Consider the following 27,552-nt stretch of genomic DNA (forward strand, 5'->3'; position numbering starts at 1 on the left):
CTGCAACGCCAGAGCCAATGCCCTTTTGGGGCCCAGGAAAAAGGGCTATGTGACACATGTGGGTGAGCGGTGAGGTGTGACAAGGCGACAGCATTAGTCTGATTAGGAATACAGATATAAAGTCAGACTGTGACAGCAGCTTTACGGTGCAAACACAGTCAGCCCCACCCATTTCTCTTCAACTTCAGTTCCTTTTGAAAAGGTGATGTCAGAAAACTGGTGACTGGTTTGAGTTTACAAAGAAGAAGAAAAGCAATCCATGTTTAATATATGGGGAAGAGAGGAAGGGATTAAATATGTATGTTTCATAAATTTATTTTTAAAGGGGTTTTAGTTAAATAAACCTTACTAATTTTAGCCCATTATTTTGCCTGATTAAAGTCTTCATGTTCCATTCTCTGTGATTAAAATGGAAATTAATCTAAAGTAATTATCAGAAACACTATTTATTTCCTTTCTTAATAGAATCTTAGCTTAACCGAGCTACTTTGGTGACCTGACAATAAATTAAAACAAAGCATATAGCATTAGTTGATTAGTCTGGATATTTTCTTCGGTCTCTCTCTTTGGCTCGCTCGTTTTCCTCGAAAAAGGACGTACGGCACACGCTGCACGAGCAGCACTCTATTTCTGATGGCACTGCAATGCTCCAAATAGCAGAAATTGTTTCAGTTCTATCAGCATACATGGAAGATATCACCGTGTGCTATAGTGTGTTATGCAGCATGGAAGAGCTGCTAATGGATGTTGCAGGGCCAAGACCCAAGAGACCAGCACTAATGAAAACATGGGAGAGGGGAGGGACTCTCTGCAGTGCACAGAAAAAAAGACAGAAGGGTCCTGGTGAGAGGAGCATCTATTTGTGTGTGTGACTAAAAGGAATACAGATGCCCGATAAAAACTATATATAGGCCCATGTGTTTGTCTTAATGAAATTAATTGACGTTTTGGGAAATATGTTTTTTTGTTTGGACACAAGGTGGCAAGAAGGTCCTTGGTTTGAATCCACCAGCACGTAGAGAGCTTTCTGTGTGGCGTTTGCAGTTTCTACCTGTGTGAGACTCTCCAGGTACACCAGCTTCCAAAGACATGCAGGAGGTTAGGTTAACTGGTGATACTAAACTGGCCATAAGTGTGAATGTGAGTGTAAATGACTGCCTGTCTCTCTGTATTAGCCCTGTGATGAACTGGTGGTCTTTCCGCCACTCACCCCATGACAGCTGGGATTGGCTCAAACAACCCCACCCCCCACCCCACCCCTGACCCTAAATTGGATAAGCTGAAGAAAATGGGTGGATGCTTATTTGATTTGCAGCTAAACAGGAAGCCACTTCTAGCAACTGCTTACTTAAATCTGTTAAAATTCAAAATGGTGTGCTTTGTTTTGTCTAAGAAAGAATGAATACTGTCATACGCAAAACCAGCACAAACACATCTAAAGTTTGATCAAAGTTATTTTTAATTATTATAAATACTGTGTTAGATCTGTATAAAGAGCTTCTGGTTAGCTGGCAAACTGGGCTCCTTAGGTTAAGAATTAGGTAGGGACAAAAAGCCCTGTAAAAACATGAATTGCAATTGCTACGCTTCAGCTTTCACTCTTATAGTTAAACGTAGCTAAATGACTGCAGAGTCCAGCTACGCAATTAATAGACATGCATGAGTGTCTATTAAGTAGATGTTCAAATATTCATTTAACTCATATGTTATCAATCCTCTGTCCTTTAACAAGACTGGATTTACCAAGTGGCTGACCATGGAGACCATTAAGAGGAGTAATTACTTTAATTTCCACCAGTTTCTTCAGCCTGAAAAAAAAGTGGTGTGGTTCACTTGTGTGACCACAAATGCAAGATCACAGCGATGGAAAAGCCTGGGTGGGTCAAGAGAAGTGGTCTGCGGTTAAAACATGCACAACCGATGGAATATGAAGGTGGAGATGAAGAGGCCAGGTGAGGCGCTGACGACTGGTGGAGACGAGATGACACCGAGTGAGTCAACAGGCAAATGGGAAAACAGAGAGTGAGAGAGAGACAGATACGGTTCCTCTACCTGAGCACCTCTGAGAGCGAGGAATCGCTGTCATCCGACCTAGAGGCAGAAGAGGAGCAAGGGAGAGGGAGGGAGGGCAAGGTGGGAAGAGGAAAGGGTTAATCACGCTAAGAAAAGACAGAAGGGTTACTGGCAAAGGGTTAAAAAGGAGAGGCGTGACTAGTGGAAGGGATTTTAGATATAAAGCAATGAGCAAACTGACAGGAAAGCTTGGTCAACAGTAAAGCTTGCTCTGCGATTATCGCGTGGTTCGCCATGAAAGGTGCTGTTTCACAAAGACAATCACTGAACAGGCTTTACTGTTTGACCAGTGTCTGCACAGAAAGCTTTAAAGAAACTGTTTCATGTTTGGGGAAAAAATTATTCACTTTCGCACCACGTGTCAGGATGTAAAGACTAATACCTCTCTGAGTCTCGCAGTTCGATTACTACTAGCAGCTAATAGCTTAGCATAGTCTTGAAGGGCAACGTTTGTCTACCAACACCTCTAAAGCGCCTCTTAAAAAAATACTGCAAACAATAATAAATCTCAAGACACTTGAGATTAATAAGATTATGTTTTGTATGAATTAAACAAACAAGATATATAGTAATGTCCAGATTAATGAGACTTAGCGGTGACGGTGAGCTAGCTGTTTCCAATGGCTAGCAGTCTGGCTAACAGCTACTGGCTGTGACATGCTAGAGGTAGCAATCTTGTCGCGTAATGCGATCCAAGAAAGCAAATAAGTGACTTTCCCCGAATATGAAAGTATCTGTGTGAACAAAGAACCTGAAAGAAAACGAAAGACAGTCAAGGAGGAAGCACTGACGCCAGGATAGTCATACGCAAAGATTACACTTGTCCTGTCCTCTACGCATGACTATAGTATGATGTCAGTGTGTCCTCCTAAATCCACTCTTTCCTGCCACATTTAGCTAATTAGTACAGAAAAGGCATCAGGGATGGCAAACAGAGTTAACAGAAGGGAAAATCCAGTTGACTAGACAATAAGGGAAACAAATTTCCAGGCCACACCCACACCTCCCAAAGAGCTTAAAGGGAAATAATGATATGTGTGTAACAATGCAATAAAAGTGTTATTATATTGTAAATATTTTATAGCCTCTGGTTTCTCACTAAGAGGGCCCGGGCTTTTCACTCTTAGCATGAAATAATAAAACAGAAAGTTCTGGATATGTCCGGAGGGAACAGCGGTGTTTAAAGGCGATGGCAATTCTTCCCGTTCTTGGCATTTACTGCCAGCCGTAGTGGCTATTAGCACAGAGCGATTTGACTCCCTTTAAAATACTTTTAAAATGTATTGATTATGGAGCATGTAAAAGTAAAGTGAATTCGATTCAAAGCCTCTTTATCCAAGACACGACAAGGAAACTTTGGTTGAAATTCCTCGTCCTCATTTGCCTTTCAAATCAGTGTCAAACACTTGATCCCAGTCTCTTGGGCAACCAGTCTACTCAAACGTGAAAGAACAGAAACACAATATAGTCCAGTCAAAATCACATCTCACATTTTAATGGGTTTGTTTTATGTATATATTGCTGGATTAAGCTGTAAATGTGTGTCCGAGATGAGAAATTAAGTGACAGAGAAAGTGTGAGTGATGTCAATCAAATGTAGATTTCAAACAGTAGACCTTGCTAAGTGTTGCACCCACTGCTTGCTTTTAAACAAGAAGCAACAAAACCACACACATAACTTCCAAACACATTTTTCCCATCAAAACTAGTGCCAGTATATATTCCTGTCTATCACACCTAAACACAGTAAAAAATGTTTCAATATGAACGACAGCTATTGAATTGAAGTGCAATAGAAAGAAAACATTTTCATTGATTTATATAACCGCTGATTTTAAGCCTAAAAGATCTCCAGTGCTCAACACTTTTATTAGACCACCATCAATTGTAAAGTTTATGCTAAATTAACAGTACTGGTTTTTACCAAAATCATATTTTATGATTCTGTAATGGTTAAGCCACCAGTATGCTCAAGCTCTTTAATCAAAATGAAAATTATACCACCATAATATAATTATTGCTGTTATCTAAAATTTTCCAGATTTATTGTTTTATATTAAAAAAGCAGAAAAACTAGACAAGCGCATTATTATTTTGTGAATAAGATGCAAAGTTGCTGTTGTTTACTTACATTCCTGAATAATTAGTTTTAGTGCTTGAACGTCATGCTTGATTAATTACTCATTTCCCAGAGAAATCCCATGTGGATATAAAAACAGTAATTCAGTTCAGTGCATTCGGTAATTTTTCGTTTTAAACAGATTTATTTGGGTTTTCTTGTTTTTATGACAGAGGGTCTAACAAATTTGTTAAACACTGTACGTACGATGTGCAGCCGAAGCTGGACTACCACTGAGCAACAAGATGGTATGGCTAGTCAGCGTAACCTTTATTTAACCATGCAGGTCACCGTAGTTGTGAACGTTTGGTTAAAGTCCTCAGAGAGTTTTTTACAAAAGTACTCGAGCAGCACATTTGTCTAAACCAAACAGAGTAAAGAACACTAACTATTACTGTGTATTAGATATGACACAGGATTATTGCAGACACAGTCCAAATGATTTTTCCCAGGAATCTTGTATGTGAAAATACAACACAATGTCTATACAAGGAATGCCAACAAACTGGCTCCAGATGCATTGTTTGCAATAATCTCAGCAATGACTGGATTACATTTCACAAAGCAGTACAACAAAACTAGATTAAACAATGAGCCCACTCAATTTGCCTTTTGTGTTCAACCGCAACTGTGTGCACAGGTGTACAGTACAATCAGAATACCTGACAACTAGGGGTGCAACGATACTCGTATCGATATTGAACCGTTCGATACAGTGCTTTCGGTTCGGTATGCATATGTATCGAACAATACAAAATTTGTAATTTATTTTATCAACTTTCCTTCTGACGATGCTGTCTGTGTTGAGCGCTCAGTGAATCTGCGTTCGACTACTCCGCCTAGGCTGCACTGTCGAGCGCAGATCCACTGAGCGTTCAACACAGACAGCATCGTCAGAAGGAAGAGCGCAGGGCAAGCTAGCGAGACAGAAGTTAAGCTCTCCTTGCAACATGGCAAATTGAACCTCCCCCACCCTCATTCAGATCTGGCGTTTGGAATTATTTTGGTTTTCATGTGACGTATGACCCTGAAGGTAAACGCGTCATGGACTAAAGTAAAACAGTATGTTGGATGTGCCACGCAATGCTCAATTACATGGGTGGGAACTAGTGTGTTAGCTCGTTAACGTGTTGGCCGTCTAGCCCCAAGCAGGGGGCGATCAGGAGTAGCTCGTTAACGGAGATTTGCTGTGTTGTGGCGTTAACGTCATTTCAACGAGATTAACGCTGACAGCACTAGTGGGAACACAACGAATATGACTGCACATTTACGCCGACATCATCCTAGTGCAAAGACAAGTGGAAGCAGACAAAAACAACAAGCATGCATGCTACAAACTTTACCCGAGTCATTTAGACAGCCGTTAGCACATGATTCTCCTTATGGGGACCTGATATGTTTAATATTGTGGCGAGCTCAGACAAGGAGGAGACGGAGGTATCGTTTGGTCTTGCTTCCCGTGAGCTAGCCAGGGAGCACAGCCGTTTATTGACATCTGCAGAAGAACACTGCCGCTAGCTAACTGCTCAGCGCGGCAACCGCACAGCAACAACAACAACAACACAGGGCGCCCTCTGACCCCGGAAGGACACACCGTCGCAGCGAGAGGCGTCACCCGTCACTATGACAACATAAACAAAACATAACTGTACAAACAGAACCCCGAACAGCCCTGACCCGCTACATAGCCCCCCACCTAAGGGGTCAGTCGTCCCCGACGACCCCATTGCCCCACACAAAGTCCTGCAAATGTCCAGGTGCCTTCTTTTGGCGCACCGGCCGGTCACGACCGGCGGGGGAAAAGTCACTTGGGTCAGAACATGGGGTGCCACCATCATCCCACTTCTGACACCAATGTGGCGAGCTCAGACAACGAGGAGATGGAGGTGTCGTTTGGTCTTGCTTCCCGTGAGCTAGCCAGGGAGCACAGCCGTTTATTGACATCTGCAGAAGAACACTGCCGCTAGCTAACTGCTCAGCGCGGCAACCGCACAGCAACAACAACAACAACACAGGGCGCCCTCTGACCCCGGAAGGACACACCGTCGCAGCGAGAGGGCGTCACCCGTCACTATGACAACATAAACAAAACATAACTGTACAAACAGAACCCCGAACAGCCCTGACCCGCTACATAGCCCCCCACCTAAGGGGTCAGTCGTCCCCGACGACCCCATTGCCCCACACAAAGTCCTGCAAATGTCCAGGTGCCTTCTTTTGGCGCACCGGCCGGTCACGACCGGCGGGGGAAAAGTCACTTGGGTCAGAACATGGGGTGCCACCATCATCCCACTTCTGACACCAATGTGGCGAGCTCAGACAACGAGGAGACGGAGGTGTCGTTTGGTCTTGCTTCCCGTGAGCTAGCCAGGGAGCACAGCCGTTTATTGACATCTGCAGAAGAACACTGCCGCTAGCTAACTGCTCAGCGCGGCAACCGCACAGCAACAACAACAACAACAACACAGGGCGCCCTCTGACCCCGGAAGGACACACCGTCGCAGCGAGAGGGCGTCACCCGTCACTATGGCAACATAAACAAAACATAACTGTACAAACAGAACCCCGAACAGCCCTGACCCGCTACAATATGCTGCTGAGAATATAGCCCAGAAGAAGCGTATAGTATAGCTTTTATTTTGGAAAGAACCATTTCTCTGTAATAAACTCTCTTTTCCAAAGATGAGTGATTCCTCAATCAGATACAGGTGTTACCGCGCCAGATCCGCGGCCCCGAACCGTAGTAAGGAAACCTCTGGCAGTTACTTGAAGGTTCCGTAACTGACTCGTAGCCGGCAACAGCTTACTATACAGGTCAACTCCGCTAGCAAAAAGATCGAAGGAGGCGTAGGAAACTGCTTCACCGAACTTTATTTCTTCTCTAAGGCACGAACACCGCGTACAGTGGGCTGAAACAGTTTACTCACAGCGAGCATCGCCGACACAACTCTGGCTGTCGAGGGAGTTATTATATTCCTTTTATTTATTTTCTTTTCGTCTCTTCTGTAGCTAACTGTTACTTTTTCCCCTTCTCCGCTCTCTCTCTTCACACACACACACACCAGGCAGTCCCGCTACACACATCCCGAATACATTTCCCATCAGGCTTCATCCTTAAAGGGCCATGCCTGTAACACAGGGCTTGCAAAATCGCTAGCCCGACGTCCCGGGGCTAGCGATTTTTCCAGTCGGGCTACCAAAAGCTATCTCTGCCCTGCCCGTCGGGCTATCATAGGAAGGAAAAATATATGTCAATGCTTTTGCATTCTTTCGGAAATGTAGCTGGGTAATTATGTCATTGGCATCGATGAGCCACTGTCAATATGTGACATATTGAAATCGCGTTTGAATTTGCGCTTGTTTTTTGCTTTCACTTTGCAAATGTCCAGGTCGGTCACGACCGGCGGGGGAAAGTCACTCGGGTCAGAACATGGGGTGCCACCATCATCCCACTTCTGACACCAATGTGGCGAGCTCAGACAACGAGGAGACGGAGGTGTCGTTTGGTCTTGCTTCCCGTGAGCTAGCCAGGGAGCACAGCCGTTTATTGACATCTGCAGAAGAACACTGCCGCTAGCTAACTGCTCAGCGCGGCAACCGCACAGCAACAACAACAACACAAAGGGCGCCCTCTGACCCCGGAAGGACACACCGTCGCAGCGAGAGGGCGTCACCCGTCACTATGGCAACATAAACAAAACATAACTGTACAAACAGAACCCTGAACAGCCCTGACCCGCTACAATATGCTGCTGAGAATATAGCCCAGAAGAAGCGGATAGTATAGCTTTTATTTTGGAAAGAGCCATTTCTCTGTAATAAACTCTCTTCTCTTTTCCAAAGATGAGTGATTCCTCAATCAGATACAGGGCTTGCAAAATCGCTAGCCCGACGTCCCGGGGCTAGCGATTTTTCCAGTCGGGCTACCAAAATCTATCTCTGCCCTGCCCGTCGGGCTATTGTAGGAAGGAAAAATATATGTCAATGCTTTTGCATTCTTTCAGAAATGTAGCTGGGTAATTATTAGGGGTGCAACGATATTCGTATCGATATTGAACCGTTCGATACAGTGCTTTCGGTTCGGTACGCATATGTATCGAACAATACAACATTTGTAATTTATTTTATCAATTTTCCTTCTGACGATGCTGTCTGTGTTGAGCGCTCAGTGAATCTGTGTTCGACTACTCCGCCTAGGCTGCACTGTCGAGCGCAGATCCACTGAGCGCTCAACACAGACAGCATAGTCAGAAGGAAGAGAGCAGGGCAAGCTAGCGAGACAGAAGTTAAGCTCTACTTGCAACATTCAGATCTGGCGTTTGGAATTATTTTGGTTTTCATGTGACGTATGACCCTGAAGGTAAGCGAGTCATGGACTAAAGTAAAACAGTATGTTGGATGTGCCATGCAATGCTCAATTACATTGGTGTGAACTAGTGTGTTAGCGCAGTTAGCTCGTTAACGTGTTTGCCGTCTAGCCCCATGCACGGAGCGATCGGCGGTAGCTCGTTAACGGAGATTTGCCGTGTTGTGGCGTTAAGGTCATTTCAACGAGATTAACCTGAAAGCACTAGTGGGAACACAACGAATATGACTGCACATTTACGCCGACATCATCCTAGTGCAAAGACAAGTGGAAGCAGACAAAAAAAAGCAAGCATGCTACTAACTTTAGCCGAGTCATTTAGACAGCTGTTAGCACATGATTCTCCTTATGCTGCTGAGAATATAGCCCAGAAGAAGCGGATAGTATAGCTTTTATTTTGGAAAGAGCCATTTCTCTGTAATAAACTCTCTTTTCCAAAGATGAGTGATTCCTCAATCAGATACAGGGCTTGCAATATCGCTAGCCCGACGTCCCGGAGCTAGCGATTTTTTCAGTCGGGCTACCAAAATCTCTCTTCCCTGCCCGTCGGGCTATTGTAGGAAAAATATATGTCAATGCTTTTGCATTCTTTCAGAAATGTAGCTGGGTAATTATGTCATTGGCATCGGTGAGCCACTGTCAATATGTGACATATTGAAATCGCGTTTGAATTTGCGCTTGTTTTTTTTGCTTTCACTTTGCAATCGTGCGAACTGTGTATAGAGAGCGACAGCACTGATCTGTGAGTGATGATAATTTGTGCACCAATTCCTCTGACATCGTCTTATTAATCGTTAGCTTACTATGCAAACATGACAAGTGAAATCTCCCGCAGCTTAAACATGTGAGAGGTTGATCGCGCAGAGAATCGCTGAGCTTATGTGAGTGAGCGTGTAAAAGCATTTCAGTTCTGCTGAGCCAAATAAGACAGGTCAGGGTGAAGAAGTGACAGCCAAAGAAAAGCTTACCACAAAACGGAGAAGTTATGACAAATCAGACTATAAGGCAAAAAGAAAGTGCAGCTTTATGGTTTCATGGACAAAAGAATTTCTGTGGCTGCAATATGATGAGCTAAATAACCAGGGCTGCACATAAGTGGTCCGCAGGTGCGCATTCGCTGTCAAAATAAAAAACACGCACAAGGGTTAGGGTTAAATTTAAAAACTGTACTTTTGAGTTAAAATATATATTTATAATTTTAATAAATGACAAATTAAAAATGCATGAACATTTTTTTGTATCGAAAAAATATCGAACCGTGACACCAAAGTATCGAACCGAACCGAACCGTGAATTTTGTGTATCGTTGCACCCCTAGTAATTATGTCATTGGCATCGGTGAGCCACTGTCAATATGTGACATATTGAAATCGCGTTTGAATTTGCACTTGTTTTTTGCTTTCACTTTGCAATCGTGCGAACTGTGTATAGAGAGCGACAGCACTGATCTGTGAGTGATGATAATTTGCGCACCAATTCCTCTGACATTGTCTTATCAATCGTTAGCTTACTATGCAAACATGACAAGTGAAATCTCCCGCAGCAAGCTTAAACATATGAGAGGTTGATCGCGCAGAGAATCGCTGACCGTTATGTGTGTGTGTGTGTAAAAGCAGCAGGATATATATTTTAGTTCTGCTGAGCCAAATAAGACAGGTCAGGGTGAAGAAGTGACAGCCAAAGAAAAGCTTACCACAAAACGGAAAAGTTATGACAAATCAGACTATAAGGCAAAAAGAAAGTGCAGCTTTATGGTTTCATGGACAAAAGAATTTCTGTGGCTGCAATATGACCAGCTATATAACCAGGGCTGCACATAAGTGGCCCGCAGGTGCGCATTCGCTGTCAAAAAAAAAAAAAAAAACGCGCACAAGATATGAAGTTGCAACACGTGTTTGCATACATAAGATTTTCTGGAGGAGGACAGACATTTGTTTAAAACTCTTAAAGATGTCGAAGAAGCTCCTTTAAGCAATTACTTTGGTGTTCCTCCACCTCCAAAGAAATGTCAGAAGGAGTCCGAACCACAAAAGAAGCGCGTATTCTCGGAAAAGTGGTTGCAGGAGGTGAGCTGGCTTCAAACAAATGATGAACGCACAGAGATGTGGTGCGGAATGTGCCGTGAAAATCCCACTCTAGTAGACAAAAACAGTGCTTTTTATATGGACGCAAACGCGCGTTGCAACTTCTTATCTGGTGCGTCTTTTATTTTGACAGCGAATGCGCACATGCGGACCACTTATGTGCACCCGTGTAAATAACATGATGTTCTGCCGGGTGTGTTGTTGGTTTTCTCTCGATTTCTGAGTCAACAAGCGCCTTTGTTACTGGGACCAGTCATTTTAAGAAAGGCCCCCATTAGAACCCATGAGAAATGCAAGAAATGCATTATTGCTCAGTCTGCAATATCTTTCCCAGAACAAACACCAATTGCAAATAACATACTAAAAATAAACCTGAAAAATCTGTTTAGAACAGCGTACTATGTTGCAAAGAGTGATATACCACTGGCAAAATTTAGCAGTCTTTGCAAACTTCAAAAAGCAAACGGCCTCGATCTTGGTTCCACTTGTCTCTTACCCGTGACTTCAGTGGAAATTTCAAATTCAGGATCTGACACAGACGGATTCATGTCCTACACAGTTCTTACAAGTTCATAGAAATTTCTGTTCAATTAGAACCAAGTATTTGAGTTGATGATTGTAATTTTTATACAATGTTGTAATTTGTTTTTCAACAATTTTTTGATTGATGTTTTGTTTCCTTTACAATATTATACTTTAATGTATAATATTGTAAAGGAAACAAAACATCAATCAAAAAATTGCTCTCTTTTTTATTCGGGGTACTTACATTTATTTTGGGCTACCAAAAACTGAAGAGTCCCTGCCCGAAGGGCTACCAGGGATTTTGAAATTTTGAGAGCCCTGAGATATATTTATTTTTTTAATTACTTTTGTTTCAGCAACATTAAATTTAAAAACTGTACTTTTGAGTTAAAATATATATTTATAATTTTAATAAATGACAAATTAAAAAGGCATGAACATTTTTTTGTATCGAAAAAATATCGAACCGTGACACCAAAGTATCGAACCGAACCGAACCGTGAATTTTGTGTATCGTTGCACCCCTACTGACAACATATCAAATGGGAACTTAGAGTAGCTTATTAAGACCCTAAACAAAAACATCTCCCATTCCAAGTTGGAAAAATCCTACAGCTGCACAGAAACATGGCAACAGCCATCTCATTTACCTACCCCTGCTCCGGATAATCAGTACCCACACGCTCCAACACATGTAACCCACATAAAGCACACACACACGCACAGCCACGACACCCTAACTCGTTTCGCACAGCATCCTTGCTGCCAATTAGATGTTAATAAAGCTGAGAAATGCTGTGGATTAGCACAGATTAGAAATCAACTTTAGAGCAGAGGCTGAAATCAACTGCTGACATTTGTCAGAGCAGAAAGTTTGAATTGATTGTAAGCAGGAAGGAAACAAGACCGCCTGCTCCTTCCCGACTCTGCATCAACATGCATCTCATGCCCACATGTTCCCTCAATCCGATGTAGTAAGATTACACAAATACACGCTGAGAGGAGTTTTATAATTCTTTTACCTTTTAAAAAAATGACATCAGGAATGGGACCGCTCAACATCACGGCTGACACCATCCTCGGAAATTATCATAAATTTGAATTAAGTTTTGTCATGCACAGCCTCAACAAACCCAGTATTGTAAGATAAGATTAATTACAGGGCTGTTTATATTGGATGATATAAGATTGGTCAGGCGGATTTCTCTTTCCTGAATGAAGATCATTGTCATGCACAGCACGTCACCTCAAAACTGATTTCATATCATCCCACATCCTGGTTGCTTCCCAGCCACTGCTGCCCTGACACCACATTTGAGCAGTGGGTGTTACCATCTGAGCTGCCCCCCACACCCCCCTCTCCTGATTTGCCATTGTCTCCTGGTAATTTCTGTATGAGAATTGGAAGCCTACTGCAATTACACCTCATTGTTACCGCTGCTACGCGCAGGTTTGAATAGATTGCGGTTTGGGTTTGACACCTGGATTCCAAGACTGCCTGCACCATCTGTTTCTGCGGGTTTCACATTAATGCCAGAAGAAAGGGATTTATCTAAGAAAGGGATTCAGATGAAGGCAAGCTAGTAGTAAACATTCTTAAAAGGCTTATTTAAATTATTGACAGAACCACTTTCCCTTCAAAAAGGCCTGACCTTCAGCCTGTCTGCAGAAAAACTGAGGTAAAACATGGAAGAGGGAAAAAAGAAGAAAAGAAAAGAAAAAAGGATGGGAATCTTTCAAAGCGTGACCGACTGATGGACACAGGTGGCGTTTGTGCGTATGGATCTGCACTCACTTGTCCAGAGCAGAACCTTGGGTTTGGTTGCTGGTGAGCCTCGAGAAGACGTTGCGGTCGTTCCTGGTCCTCAGAGGAGGGGAGGAGGGGGGAGTGTAGCCATCAGTCGGCCTGACAAGGGGCAGAAAGATGGTGGAGTTTAGGATGAGGAAGTTAAAGAGTCCCACTGTGTAAATAAACTGCTAGAACAAAGTGCGATCCATCTGCTAGCGAAATGAGCATTACATGTACCTGTACGCACGGTCGTAAGATTTCCTTCTGGTTAGGGGGGAAGTGTCATAGCCCCGAGACTGCCTGGGACTGACACACACAGACAAATGCAAGCAAACTAAGCAAACGTTCAGGGGAGTGCACAGAAAGGATGACAGACATCTATGTGAACTGTTGGGACTCGATAAGCAGCAAGGTTTATGCAGTTTAAAAGCATTTCTAGCAGCCTAATCTCTTCAAATATCAAATCACACACATCACTGAGGACTCGTGGCAATTCGCCTGAGTTGTTTTTGCTGCCACGAAACAGAATAATACCTGATAAACTGCTTTCTATTTTCTGATTTTCAGAAGATGTTTACTTGTGCAGGATTCACAAAATTTCACACATTTTAGTAAATGACTGCAAAAGGAAAACTTTTGTTATTGATGCTGAAAAACCAAAAAACAGAAATGAATATTAGATTTAGAAACAAAATATCCTCATCATCTGAATTCTGTACGCACTGATTTATATTACATGAAGCGTAGTCACTTTTAAGATGGAAACAATGGCTAAAATATTCACGAGAAGCTAAAAGAGATGGCTCACAATGTATATATAGTGGATAATGACTAAATGCAGTCTCACACAAGATGACAGTACTAGAGCCAATCATTTCTCTCATTGGTTCCACATCCTGATAAGACTTAAAGAAAAGTCAGGGCTTCATCTCAGTTATCACTATGATCTGCCAGTGACTTACAAGGTGTGACCCCTCACAGGCAAGCTGATGGTGCGGGATACCCGGTCCCTGTAATACGTGTCTCTTAATGCCAGGCTGAGCCCAAGGCTCCCTGGAGCAAGACTCAGGCCGTCCTCCTGGATGTCCGTCAGTGAAGCCAGAGACTTGGTGATGTGCTGCGGTTTGCTGCCGGATGAGGGGTCCAGGATTGGACCGAGGTACTCTGCTGACACCGCCTTCATCTGAGCTGAGAGACGGGGCTCCATCTGGATGAAAAATATGAACCGCTTTTATTACAGAGGACCACAGAAGAAGAAGGATGCTTGGATAGGGGGGAAAAACTGGGGCATGAAATAAAGAGAAAAACAATGATTGTAATTAAGGTGCAAAGGGAGATTATATATACAGCCTGAGAACATCGTTCAGCAGGGAAAAGCACAAAGAAAATAGAAGAAGAGCAGTAAAACAAACACGGCAGAAGTCATTCTAGGTTATTATTCTAGGTCAGCAAGAAGAAAGAGAAAAACAAAACTTCAGCAGACTAATAAGAGAGATTTGTGCCAAATGAGGAATCCTTATGCCTCTAAGCTTCTGGGAGTCATTTGAAGTGTTTGCTTCTACTGCCACCTCATGGTCACAAACGAGAATGGCACTATGGCATGTGCATAGGAACTAAAAAAAACCTTATAAGAAACAACACAAACCTGCTGTAATTTTGTTTTGAAGTCATCTTGGCTGTTCGATTCTTTCATCTGAGACACGCTGGAGGCAGAGAGGAAAGATAAACGTGAACATGTGCAGAAATCTTTACTGAAATAGATGTGTGTGCGAATTTTTAAATGGGTCAGAGCAATGGGTATGAACCCTATAAGATACGCTGTATGATGTTGTGTAGGAAAGACAGCTCACCTGCTGTCGGAGGCTTGGCTGAATTCAGAGGGCTCCTCATCTGTGCTCGCATAACCATTCTCTGGAAGCAAAACACCATTATGTCTCACGGTGCCACAGGATGCCCTAATACCACATTCTGCGCCCCTTATTCACGAGGATCCCTACAGTGGGTAGGTACGCATATTTGATCTGGATGATTTTTACAACAGATGCCCTTCTTGACACAATTCCCAAGGAATATATAGTATTCCTACACTAAAACTGAATCCACATATGGTTTTTCTAAGAATCAAAAACATTATTTTTTTATTTTTCTTTATGCTTTACCAGGAAGCAATGGGGCTAAACACAGTCCATCTCCTATGATGCAACACAGCACTTTCATGTGTGAGAAGAAACTAGAACAAAGAAAAAGCGGGCAACTGTGCAGCTTCTCTACTTTTTATGTCTTCCTTCTCCTTTGTCTCACCACATGACGCACAGGAGTCCTCTCTTACCCTGCTGTACGTTGTGGATGAGAGCCTGGAGCTCGGGGATGCACTCAGCCTTTTCTCGTAGGGCATCGAGGATCATGTGATTGTGGGACGAGCCAATCACATCTGTCTGTCTCAGCTGGCCTTCGAGCAGTCTGATTTGAGCCTCCTTCTGAGCCACCTGCAAACTCTGCAGGAACACCAAAGAAAATATAAAAACAACAACAACAACAACAACAACAACACAATACTGTAACACTGAACTATTTTAATAGGCTCTCAATCCAGAAACGCAACACAATAATGTAGTGTGATACAGAGAAACACCACTAGATGGCACTGAAACCATCATTTCATGGATCCACACCTGACTCTAACATTATGCTGTGATACATCTTCTGACTCTTATTTACTTAAATCTTCTTAAAGCTACACATTTAAGCCTACAGAAGTTCTTTTCTTCCTTTACACTTGTCGGTTTTGAAAATCCCCGTGTATGATCATTTACCTTGTCTATGGAAGCCTTTAGGAAGTGATCCAGCAGGTGGCGCGCTTCAGACAAGGAGCATGAACTGATCACCACTGAGGTGTCCACTGAGTCCAGCTCATCCTGCAGGAAAACACACAAACATGAATGTTACTAAAGGCCTGACTCTCCTCATTGCTGGCATGCAGGTCTAAATGCCTGTGCATGGGTTTGCATCTTCATACCTTGGTCTCCTCTATCTGTACAATGGTGGCCTGGCAGTCAGACAGGCTGTCGTTGATGTAGTCTATATTGGCGTTCAGCACCTCAATATCCTCGTTAATTTCCTGAAGGAGGCGGTCCTCAGCTTCCGGCCCCTCCCCGTCCGCCATCAGCACCTCTCTCTTATGCGAGAGTGCTTCCTGCTGGGCCGTCAGCTCTTCTCGCTTCTGACTCAGCAAAAGCACAAATCACCACACGGCAAAAAAATAATAATAACAATTAAAATTCATAGTTATATTTAACATCTACAGAAGTCATTTCTACATTTGGAATCTTAATTTTCTCTGTTTATCTGAGGCACAAACTGAACAGACGCATTCTGACGCATCTAAACTCGGAGAAAAACCCGACAGAGTTTTAAATTCGATGATTCAAGCACAGCAGCTGCAAAAAGCTGCGTGCCAAGCCGTATCTGTGAAAAAGGCCGCCCTCCCTCCCACATTTTAACATTTCTTCATCTGCGAGGGAAAGGAGGAAGGAAGCGCCTCACACTCAGTTTCAGTTTTTAACCGACTACAGAAGTCAACATCAAAAAAGTTGCTGATGCAACCCCCGATGCTCAACTGCTCTCAACTCTTCAATAACCACAGCGATGTGCTGTACGTTTGAGAATTTATAATCCAAAACCTTAAGTCAGTCTCGTGGTAGAAAGAAACTACATCCATCAAACCACGCGTAACCCCGGTGACAACATTTTAGCTCTAGCGTGCCATTCCTACCTTGATAAGGCGATCCATGTCGGCTTCCATGTTTGCAATGGTCATTCTCTGCATGACGATGTCCGTGATTCGACGCTCGAGAGCTTGCCACTTCTGACGTGCAGACTTTGAAATGCTGCTGGTTCTGCCTGCAGCTCCACTGTTGCCCAGGCCGGCTGGCTTACGCGGCAACTTCTTTCTACTGCTGGTGATGGACCAAAAACAGGTGGCAAATACTGGATAAATAAAATGTCATCGACTCACAATAAGCAGCAATAAAGTTGTGTCATGTATTATATTAAAATCTGTATTGACTGATCTGTCTGCTTCCCCAGGTGTTGGGTTGCTAGTCTAATCATTACATCACTTCCTCACACTATAAAACTCAATCCCGACATCATCTTTCTGCCCGCCTTCTTTAAACCGATCGCCCTCGGCTCTGCACACTTTAAATCGCACCACTCATCTTTCAGACTCCTCTGTGCGACCCACCTCCACCCTATCTCCGCCTCATGCAAGTGTCTTCATCCAAGCCTCCATCTCATCTTTATCACCACCACCAGCGTCTGGACTCTGGGTGGGTTTTATTCAGCTCAGTCCAAGGACAGTATCATAACATCTCGTCGTCTTACCCGATGACGCGTGTTCCGTCCATGCTGCCTTCGCTCTCTCCCAGATATCCGTACACGCTGTTCTTGTTGTTCCACTGCCGCACCAGTCCGCTTACGGTCCTCGCAGTCTCGGGCTCAGAGCTGCTCGCCGTGGTGCTCGCTGATAACTCAGCTCCAGAGTCCGTAACCGGGGGAGTCTGGTTCCAGCGGGCCACTCGTCCAGCCACTCGATCTGACATAGGTTTGGCCAGGCGCCGCAGGGCGGTCACCTCCTGAGTCTTCCTGCGCAGCACCAGCTCCTGCTGCCGCTTCTGAGACTCCAGCGCACGAATCTGGTACTGATGGAGAAAAAAACACAACCTTTTTTATAATATTCATCACTTTTTAAAAAGAAAATGCTTTTCAGTTGCCTTTGAGATCCCTGAGCTGAATGGGATTACTCGTCACACAACAGGTTTGCAAAGTGTTGATCATGAAGGGATTTTAAGACTTAAGATGAAAATCGAAATAAAAGGATTATGAATGCTGCCCACGGTATGACAGCGCAAAGGCTTTTCATGCTCATTAACGAGCCCTCTTCTCCAGGGAAGCCAAAAAAAGATGGAAGTTAATGCTTGCAGAGGATGCACTAATCTTAAAAAAACAGAATAATACCAGAAGTACGTGTTCAGTATTTACATAATCCAGCACTCAAGTTTTCAGTGTGCCAGCCTACAGATGGGGCTCTGACTCTACATTTACATCCATATGCATTGTGCATACAGATTCACCTACATTTAATTCTTTGGATACAGCAGATAACACTTAAAGTTCTGCCACGATGACAGTGATAGCAACATAGTTTAACCTCGTTTTTATAGATGTTATATCTGTGCTTGTGCTAAATCTCCCAATAAATCCCAAATAATTCTGCTGCTAACCTGAAAAATCACATATGCAATGCTAAATATAAAACACACGCACAAGAGGTCATATGCTGCTAACCTCTTGCCGGCGCTGCTCCTTCTTTAGCTGGGCTATCTCACGGTTTCTCTTCGCCTCTACCATCCTCCTCCTCTGCTGCTCCTCCTTCATCTGCTTCATCAGCGCCACCTGAAAATGGCAGAAAACACTGGTGATCGCACAGCATCCTTCCCTTCTTTCCTCCACACAGACTTCCAGCAGCCCCTTCTTACCTTGGCCTTCTTCATCTCGTTGACCTCGCCCTGGAGCTTCTTCAGCTCCCGTTCGTACCTCCCCTGGTTCTTGAGGAGGCGTGCGTGCTCCTTCTGTGCCGTCTGTAGCTTAAGCAGGTCGCGATTCATCTCCTTGAGGCGTTTTTCGTACTCCTGCTTGATCCGGTTGGCCTTCTCCTCCGTGTAGTTCTCCATGGTCACTGCACAACCGTGTAACAACGTTAACGAGCCGTAGCCGACACCTCGCGTGACACTTTGCACTCACGGAGCAACTTAACTAAACTCACTGAGGTTCTGTAGCACGCGGTCTCTCTCCAGCTGCGTGTCTCTGATCTTGTTTTGCAGCAGGATGAGCTTCTCCTCGTACTGCAGCTTTAGCATCAGCAGCCTTCGCTGGCTGTTCTCCAGCTCATCTATCAGCTTCTGCTTGATCTCAATCTCGCAGGTCAGGTCTGCCAGGTCCGCCTGGAAGTTGGCTGCAGGTTGAGGAGTTTTGAGAGAGGTTGTAAACCAAATTGCACCATTTGTGTGTGTGTTTCATATACAACTGTATATTAAGAAATATGTAAAAAAATTTCCATCTAGATGCAAATTCATTTCTGCTCTTTTTACATTAAAAACATCTTTATCTTTACTGTAAATCATCTCTCACAGCAGATGATGTCCTGACAGAAAGAACAGCTGATAAACAGGGACAAAGAGTGAAAACAGTGGTGTCATTTCATAACAGCAGCTGTCAGGACCACACCTTTCTCATCCGAGTCTGAGTCCGAATCCACCAGGCTCTCATCACTGTCAAAGTCATCCTCTTCCTCCCTACCCTCCTCTTCGTCCTCCCCCTCGTCGTCATCGCAGCCACTCTCCTCCTGCAGTGGAGACATGATGTCCTGCGCACGCGGAGAAACGCACAAACGATCAGACTCATTACGGTCACTTTAAAGCTCGCGAGTGCCGACTTGTGCGGGTCTTACCTCGGTGTAATTCTCATCTGAATCGATCTCTCCGTTCTGCCCGTTCTCCCCGCCCTGCCCGTTCTCGCCGTTCTCCTGAGTGTGCAGCTTTACTCGTTTCTTCAGACCTTTCTCCAACTCTGGGCTGAAGGAGAAGAGCATGCGTGTCAAGCCAGGTACTGTCAGGCATGGGATTCTCCACAAAAATCACTTCACCTTCAGCGCTATACCAGATGGTTTTTGCCGCGCAGAACCACTCCCCTGAGTGTAACTAAGATCGTGCACACTCTGACATCCCTTATTGTGCTCTGGGAGTCTTGCCAAGTAATATGCTTACTGCAAAATCAACCATCAAAAGTCATTAAGCAAACTCTTCTTCACCTTGTCTACCATCATTGCCCCTTTAGCTCTTGAGTTTTAGTGCCAGTTTTATTATCTCCTTTGCTCCCTCTTCTACAAACTTATCAGCCATCCCAGCTCTAAATTCCCATCTTCCTCCATTTCTCTGCCATTAGGCCTCAATTAGCCTGTTAGGCTGTGTACTCTTCTCTCTCGTGACCCAGTAGCCGACTGACTAAGACCTTTCTGTGTCCAAGCCAGCGTTACAGCTCAGCATTGGCAGCATACCAACTCTTTTCAGAAGCTGGCAGCCCCCAAGTCCTAATTTACTTGTGATGTGGGGCTTAAAGAGAAAAGTAATGAGGAAGGGAGAAAATATATGGTCAGGAAATATTTCACAACCATCACCGTCCCTTTAAACCAGCTTTTAAAATCTGAAGAGGTTCATATGAGGCGTAAATTGAGCCATTAGATATTATATTTGCATAAAACAATGTTTGGAGGTCTACATGTCCTCTGCTCCTCACCTCATCCTCCTCTGCCTCCTCTCTTTCTTCTTCAGTCTCTCGATATCCAGCTTGGCCCGGCGTAACACGTCCGTCATCTCCGCCTCCATAGACATGGGAGCAGGCGAAGAACCCGGGGGGTGACCGGGGGCGGGGCTGAGAGTGGAGGTGGGGAACGGGGAACGGGAGGAGAGCCGGCCCACTTGTCGCCGTAACGACTCGTTCATGGACTCGCTCTCGAGAAGTTTGGTTCTGGCAAAGGTGGAAGAGAGGAACAGAAAGAGGCGACAGAGGTTTCATTCATGAATTTTATTACTACAGCAATAAGAAATACAGAAGGGAAAACTAAATAGATAATCACACATAAGTGTCCCACAATAAACCCCTTAATTAGTACACTTTTCCCTGCTGTGGGAAGTCAAAAAGCTGTGAAAAACAGTTAAAATAAATATTGATGTCACACGTACATGTAGTATGTAATTTGACTATCGCTCTCATATTAAGCTCCAAACTGTAGTGACACACTTGCAGCGTACCGTCGCTGACTTTAATAGACCGGCCCAGCGGGCGCTCACAGCTTGCAGAGAGAAGAGGAGAAACAACTGAACTGAAGCTGAACTGCACCACAGTGAATCACTCAGCCGAACTAAGTGGGTTTCTGTAAGAAGTGGGTCCCTCCAGGTGTGTAAGAACGTGATGCAGCTACAGAAAAGTCTAACTCGTTCACTGTAGGCACCTTACTATAGTCAGCTCAAAGCCTGTGGAGAAGCTGAGGCTGCGGTTCAGTTCACAAAAGCTGCTCATGGAAAAAGATTTAGTTCCTTTATATTTAATCAAAGAGGCATCTCCAAAGAATCTAGATGGATAAACAGAACTACAGGAAAGACACAATTGTGATTTGGGGATAAGCAGCTACTTAAAATATCACAGTTATCACAGTAAATACCAATCGCTGTTAGTCTGTTACTGGTTTGAGTGACCACATAACGATACTCAGGCTCTTACCTGAGTTCTTCAACCTCTCGGATATAGTTCTGTATTAGAGTCCCGATCTCCTCGTTGCCCTCGCCTGGATGATGAAAAGTAAAAACGCACTCAGATCACGGAAAATGCAGTTAATTTAAAAAAACAAACAAACATCGTCATTGCAGAGGCAGAGCTCGTCCAATTAAGGATCTCTCACGTACTTGACTTGGCGAGCAGAGTGCTGACCTCATTGGCCAGCAGATGCGTTACGCGTGAGTTGAGGTGGTCGATGGTCTCCTGCATTGCTTTCACCCTGAGACGCAGGGTGTCATTTTCTCTCCGCAACATGGTGTTCTCCTGGTACAGGTCACTGTAGCCCTCTGACCCTTCCTCACAGGCTACACGCTTCCCCTGCACAGAGCAGACGGTTGACACGGTCAACAAATGCTTTGGCGTCCAAGGGTCAAAGGGCAGACGTGAAAAAACAAACTCAACCTAAATTTACGCTCATACAAATACGCCACGCTGAACCAAACAAAGTGCTGTTATTTACAATGACCGTGGCTCTACAGCGATGTATTGTTGCGTTTTCAGTGATTAACGCTGAAAAAATCCCGTTGTTTCCAACAGAGAGTCACTGTTAACCGCTGCTCGCAGCCATTAACTCCACTTCATTACTTCCACACTCAAGTCACATCGCATCCCTTATTACCACATCGAGGTCAGCTTGCCATCCCTCAGCACAGTCACTTCCCTGTAAGTGTGGTAACCCTTTTAGTCACGTAATAACGCAACAACAGAGCTAAACGATCACTTGTTTCTTATGGCCCCAGAGGTCAAAACTGATGAAAGCGGCCCGTCTTTCTCTCCCCATTTCTCCTCACAGTTCTCATATTATCCTTCGTGGAGTTTACACTCAAGCTGAAACATCAATTTGTCCTGACATTACACTGTAAAATGCTGACAAGTGATGTGTGTGTTCCAGTAATGATCTTTAATTTGATATATCTGCAGCAAGCACGGCCTCTCCTTTTATTACTTAGCGTCTGATATCATTCTCCCTTACTCCATTACTCTGTCTTCTTCTGCTTACACACTATTCTCAGTTTCATCCATCTTTGCCCCGCACATACCCCCTCACTAACTACATCACCAGCACGCAGCTACATCCTATTGCTCTTCCTCTCGGCTCATCCCACCCCCCCCCATCGCTCACCGCCTTGTACTCCATCAGCTCCATCTGAAGTCGGGCTATCTCGGCGCGCAGGGCGCTGATCTGCTGGCTCGTCTTGTCTTGGTTCACCATCACCTTGTTCTTAATGTTTCGGGCGCGATTGGCGTACTTCAGCGTGTTCAGCGTCTCCATGAAGTCCCGGTCTGACGGGCTGACGCAGGCGATCATGACCGTACGACTGAGGGGAAAAGAAAACACGGAGGCCGTCGGTAAATGTGCATACGATTTGGTTGTCATGGCTGTTACACGTTGTTGTGGAAATAACCTGATTAAGTAACTGACCAATCATTTCAGCTCCAAAAAAAGACTCCCTTTTGTGTCACCAAAATGTAGATTCTTCTGAATATTACATCTTTTTCTCACAAATACAACTTCTTCATATGTGTGTGTCTGTGTGTGTCTGTATGTGCTTATACCTGTTCCCTCCCAGCGAGTCCTGAAGCAGTCGGGTAAGTTTGGAGTCTCGGTATGGGACGTGTCCGCCCTTCTTGGTCTGATCGCCTAAAGCACTGATCACATTTCCCAGAGCCAGCTAGCAGAGGTGCAAAGACACACAAGAAGAAGATGTGATCTAAGCATGCACAGGTATTTCTTTTGTATACAGATTTAAAATCTTACACTGGCGATCCCTGCCTGACTTACAAGTCCACAATTAATAGAGATTCCCTCGCGGGCTCTGTCTCCTGTAGCGCCTGTGCGTTTCAGCCTCTCGGAGCCAGCCAGGTCCACGAAGTGAAACTTGGCCATCAGTGTCTCATACTCTGGCTGGGAGATCGGGCCAGACTCCACACCACCGTTCAGCTCTCCATTCTGCCCTCCTCCACCGTTCTGCTAAGAAACCAACAAACACAGGGAAGCAGGTTGCTGAGTTACTGTTTTTTACTTTAAACTAGCAATCATTTAATCACTCTGAACGATGCTGAATTATTTATGTTTCACTTCCACTTTCTCTGCGCGTCATCATATGTGACTTTTCTTTTTACTCTTCCTAAAAGTCACACGTTTCCTAATAGCTTATCGTTTTCCGTCTCCTCCGGCTAACAGCCGACAGGTTTTCATATAACCTGATGATGGCAAAGTTGTAATAACTCTAAATACCTCTTTTGTCTCTCTCCTTCTTTCCACCACCCATTCCAAACTCACCATTTGCTGCTGACAGACTCGCATCTGACAGAGGTGGATGGTGAAGATGGCGTGCGAGCGGGAGCTCTGGGCGTTCATCTGAGTGCTGGCAGTGGTGCGGGACAGAGCGCCGAGTTTCAGGCACTGCAGCAGCTGCAGCACACACACACAAACGCATTATACACGACATTTGGTTACTTTTATTGGAAAGTAAGAAACCTCCTGACTTACGCATGCAGACTGAGTTTCTGTTTAAGTACCGATGAGTATGATCACGTATTGTTTTAAGAAGACGCTCTCAGCTTCCTGGAAGAGTTCAGCATTTCCCACAGAGATGTTCTTGTCATCACCGCTCTCTTAAGCGCTAGCATTTCATTAACCTTTACTTTTCCTTTCCCTGCCCTCTCAGCTGCCCTCCCCTCACTCTTTATCATAACCTGCCTCCATCCTGTCTTCCTCTTCTTTTTTTCTGTCTTCTTCTTCTCTCCCACAGGAGCACCCTCCCGTCTCTCAGCTGTCTGACTTTAATGCAGATAAACGACCCCAAATTCAGCCTTTCTTCCTCTTTCTCTCTGCGTCTTTAACACTTGCTGACATCATTCTTTCTCTTTCCCACCTTTAGAAAAAAACTGAGTAACCACAACCACAACTGCCTTGTCCAAGTCAGTGTTTCAGTGTAGCTCTTCCCCTAAACGAACACCTTTTTTCTGTGCATCTTGTGACCAAAGATTCCTCGTGTCCTAATGGGCCTTTCGTATCCTTCTTCCTCCTCACTGTCAGTGCTCTGCGGTTTCCTTTCTTGTCAGCTGTGACACATTTCTCATATGTGACTGTAAACAAGCCAGCCTCTCAAGAAGGAAGCTAAACTTCATACATAAATAGCCCCACGGGTTTAAAAATTGACGTCGGTCAATGCAGCAAAATAGAGCCCAGTCTCCGTTGTTATCTCTGACCTCTTTGTTGTTTATGAAGACGGACCACCAGATGGTTCTTGGCAGTTCACACTCCCATGCTTCCCCTCACCCCAGTCAGAGCTAATTCGTGTCTTCACAGTGAATACTTTCCGATGTAATATCGCTCGTCACTGTACAGTCATGGGAGACTTGTCTTCTGGACTTTCTGGTTCATTTAAAGTTGTTATATCAACCACCGAAGTGTAAAAAGTTGTTATTTTGTTCAAGATTTTGCACGATAATCTGAACATTTTTAAAATATACACTTAATGAAGGAATTATTAAAAGGTTTAATCACTGTTGGTAAATACTGATACTCAGATAGATGCTGATCTGTAAGGGGATCCGGCTGCTCTGCTATGCTGTGGGAGGTATTATGCTGGGATGGTTTCGGTCTACTTATAGCCTTATGCTCACATATTTTGTTTCTCATTTCTGATCTGAGCTGTAGATGTTGGCAAAAATGTGATAACGTCACCAATCACATCTCTAGCTACACTCACAGACCCACCTCGTCCTCTGAGTGCACCAATCTGGAAGTGACTCCCGTGGTGTAGATGCTGCCACTGGCGTCCTCGTGGATCTTTATGGCGGACTTCCTACCGCGACTCTCTGGATCTCTGGTTCCATCGAACAAGTCCAAGATCTCTTCATTGTACAGCTGCAAGGAGCAGAACAAGCACACATTAAGGCCTATCGCACATCGTACAATTCGTAAACGCTCAGTGCAAGGATGAGCCCCTCTGCTGAAAATGATTGAGCGCCTCATAAAACTGAACTATTTCGTTCTGTTAAACTGATTTCTAGTTTCGTATTTCCACACAGCTCTGCAGCCACAGAGGTCAACGTGATGACAGCTCAGAAACCTTTGAGGACAAGGGTCAAAGAGGTCAGCTGAAAGCTCAGCTGCTCCCACCTAGTGCTAAACACACACACATACACACTCGCCCATCTGTTAACCATCAACGAAGATAACCTTTTGACCTGAAAGCCCACAGAAAAGACACTAATAGCGAGAAGCAGGAACGCAGACAAAAGAAGGAAAAGAAAAATGGACAGAAAACAATTTCATTTTGAAATTTGAATTTCTATTACATTGTAATTTATTATTACGCTGTTCAGTTCTCTCTCTTCCCCACACATACACAAACACACACATGCAGTAGTAATGTCCCCTAAATAAAACCCAAACATTTGCCTGCCAGAAGCCCCCAGAGGAAATAATTACTCGTATATTATCTAATTTCTCCTACGCAAGCGTCCCTCCTTCCCTCCCATTCCTTGCACTTATCCATCTTCTCCCGCACAGTGATGAGGAATAATGTCAGAGGTAATGGACAGCATTAATCAGGACCAACAATGCACGAGCAGACATTCACGCTCATCTGTCTTCAGGTTGTCACTTCCTGTTTACAGAAGCGGGTCTGATCTTGTCGTCTCCCCCATTTTGTCCCATCTGGTTGGAGTTAATATGGACCAGCATACACAAAAACGCACACGCGCACTTAGGAATATCAATACAGCATTGTATGAGTGTCAAATAGAGTAACAATGTGTGCGCTGCGTACCTCCAGGAACTGGGCGCTGACTTTAAAGTCCGGTGGCTGGGTGCCGGCCTCCTGGGCGCGCATCCTCCTGGCCTGGATTCCCTCAAACAGCTGATGAACAGCCCGCGGGATTATGCCCTGCTCCTGTGGGCTCAGGCTTACATCGAAACCCGTCCCCATGGTGTACGTCTTCCCTGAGCCCGTCTGTAAAATGATTCACCAGTGATTTATCACATTCCTTGTTTATCTACAGTAACAAGGTTTCACACACATTCACTGTAGTTAATTAAAATCAGTAAACCGTGAGTCAATGTGCATGGCTATGCTCGCTGCACGGGTGTGTGTACAGACACGTGCACGTTTCTGCTTTGTTGTTCTTTTATCTATTATGTCAGCTACAACAATTCACCAAGCGTTGCTGCTCTCGCTCACTTATATTTGATATGAAACATATGTAACGCCGAATGACTTGAAAGACCCTTTAATTCATGCAAGTCACGTCTGTCCAGGACTTTAATTATATGTGAAGGGTAACAGAGCCCACGCATGAACTGCAACATGTCTTTTTGTAAGTACTAGACGCACAGACACATAAAGGTGGCCAGCCTCATCCTTAGTTTGGAATCTCACAAAACAAAATAATATTTTATGTAACACATCAAAAAAAGGACAAATGTAAAGCTTATGTCTGTCTTGCCCACATGTACACTTTATTTTACAGGTTGGTCAGGTATATAAAAGCCATTAAGTGAAATGGGTAAGGCACTTGATGATTTATTTATTTTTTTGTGCATCCGTGATCAGTTCACTAGGATTCAGTTGCCTCGCTCTTACTTTGAAAGCTCCGACACTACCCTGGCCCTTCCCTCAGGTTTTCCCTGAGTGACATGAGGCCAGGTTGCCGGCTGTTGGAGCAGTCCTCAGTATCGTTCAGCTGCTTCTCAGAAGAGGATCTCGCCCTGAGGTCGGACAAACATCTTTGGTTATGCAAACCAAAGAACTACTCTGAGCAGAACCTGGAGCAGGGATGGCAAACTGGGCAAGGTGGCGCTACGTCAAGGTCAAGGAGGATGCAGAGAAAATCGGCGACTACCATTGTGTCTGACTTTGAAACCTACCGCTCATTACTTACACATTTTGCCTGCTACATTTACTTTGCAGTTCAACCGATGTTTCCCTAAAAATGCCAAATGTCTGAATAAAATCCTTAATGGGAAAACTAATAGTTTGTTTGATTTTACTTTTTCATATTTAAATAAAATAGTGACTAAATTACAAAATAAGAGGTAAATAAGAAAGACCTTCAAACTCTCTGTGAATTATTCATTTAAAAAACACCTCTAATGTAATTGTACATTTCTGAGCTTCTCCTGCTTCGGGCCTTACTGAATGGAAGACTCGATAGTCTTATTCAGTCTCAGTGTAATATTTCAGAAGCATCA

At 44.2% G+C, this 27,552-nt stretch overlaps 1 protein-coding gene across 7 annotated transcripts in view; it reads right to left on the reverse strand.

Moving 5' to 3' along the window:
- kif21b (kinesin family member 21B) overlaps positions 1 to 27,552 on the reverse strand; it is a 74,177-nt gene that overhangs the window by 22,784 nt on the left and 23,841 nt on the right. For 2 of the 7 annotated variants that reach the window (XM_040028940.1, XM_040028936.1), the window contains exons 3-27: positions 26,132 to 26,314; positions 25,075 to 25,224; positions 23,632 to 23,763; positions 23,131 to 23,319; positions 22,905 to 23,020; positions 22,471 to 22,666; positions 21,476 to 21,665; positions 21,294 to 21,357; positions 20,310 to 20,540; positions 19,465 to 19,588; positions 19,242 to 19,380; positions 18,781 to 18,969; positions 18,494 to 18,693; positions 18,303 to 18,410; positions 17,340 to 17,656; positions 16,729 to 16,912; positions 15,973 to 16,176; positions 15,770 to 15,871; positions 15,286 to 15,451; positions 14,807 to 14,867; positions 14,602 to 14,659; positions 13,919 to 14,163; positions 13,194 to 13,262; positions 12,963 to 13,073; positions 2,053 to 2,091 (exon numbers count right to left, since the gene is read on the reverse strand). In XM_040028940.1, the coding sequence (XP_039884874.1) occupies positions 2,053 to 2,091; positions 12,963 to 13,073; positions 13,194 to 13,262; positions 13,919 to 14,163; positions 14,602 to 14,659; positions 14,807 to 14,867; positions 15,286 to 15,451; positions 15,770 to 15,871; positions 15,973 to 16,176; positions 16,729 to 16,912; positions 17,340 to 17,656; positions 18,303 to 18,410; positions 18,494 to 18,693; positions 18,781 to 18,969; positions 19,242 to 19,380; positions 19,465 to 19,588; positions 20,310 to 20,540; positions 21,294 to 21,357; positions 21,476 to 21,665; positions 22,471 to 22,666; positions 22,905 to 23,020; positions 23,131 to 23,319; positions 23,632 to 23,763; positions 25,075 to 25,224; positions 26,132 to 26,314 (3,767 nt within the window). The remainder of the gene's footprint in view (positions 1 to 2,052; positions 2,092 to 12,962; positions 13,074 to 13,193; positions 13,263 to 13,918; positions 14,164 to 14,601; positions 14,660 to 14,806; positions 14,868 to 15,285; positions 15,452 to 15,769; positions 15,872 to 15,972; positions 16,177 to 16,728; positions 16,913 to 17,339; positions 17,657 to 18,302; positions 18,411 to 18,493; positions 18,694 to 18,780; positions 18,970 to 19,241; positions 19,381 to 19,464; positions 19,589 to 20,309; positions 20,541 to 21,293; positions 21,358 to 21,475; positions 21,666 to 22,470; positions 22,667 to 22,904; positions 23,021 to 23,130; positions 23,320 to 23,631; positions 23,764 to 25,074; positions 25,225 to 26,131; positions 26,315 to 27,552) is intronic. The other 5 variants (XM_040028943.1, XM_040028939.1, XM_040028938.1 and 2 more) reach the window with 4 other exon arrangements.

The sequence above is a fragment of the Simochromis diagramma genome, unplaced genomic scaffold (assembly GCF_900408965.1).
Source record: "Simochromis diagramma unplaced genomic scaffold, fSimDia1.1 OVJJ01000483.1, whole genome shotgun sequence".
NCBI lineage: Eukaryota > Metazoa > Chordata > Actinopteri > Cichliformes > Cichlidae > Simochromis > Simochromis diagramma.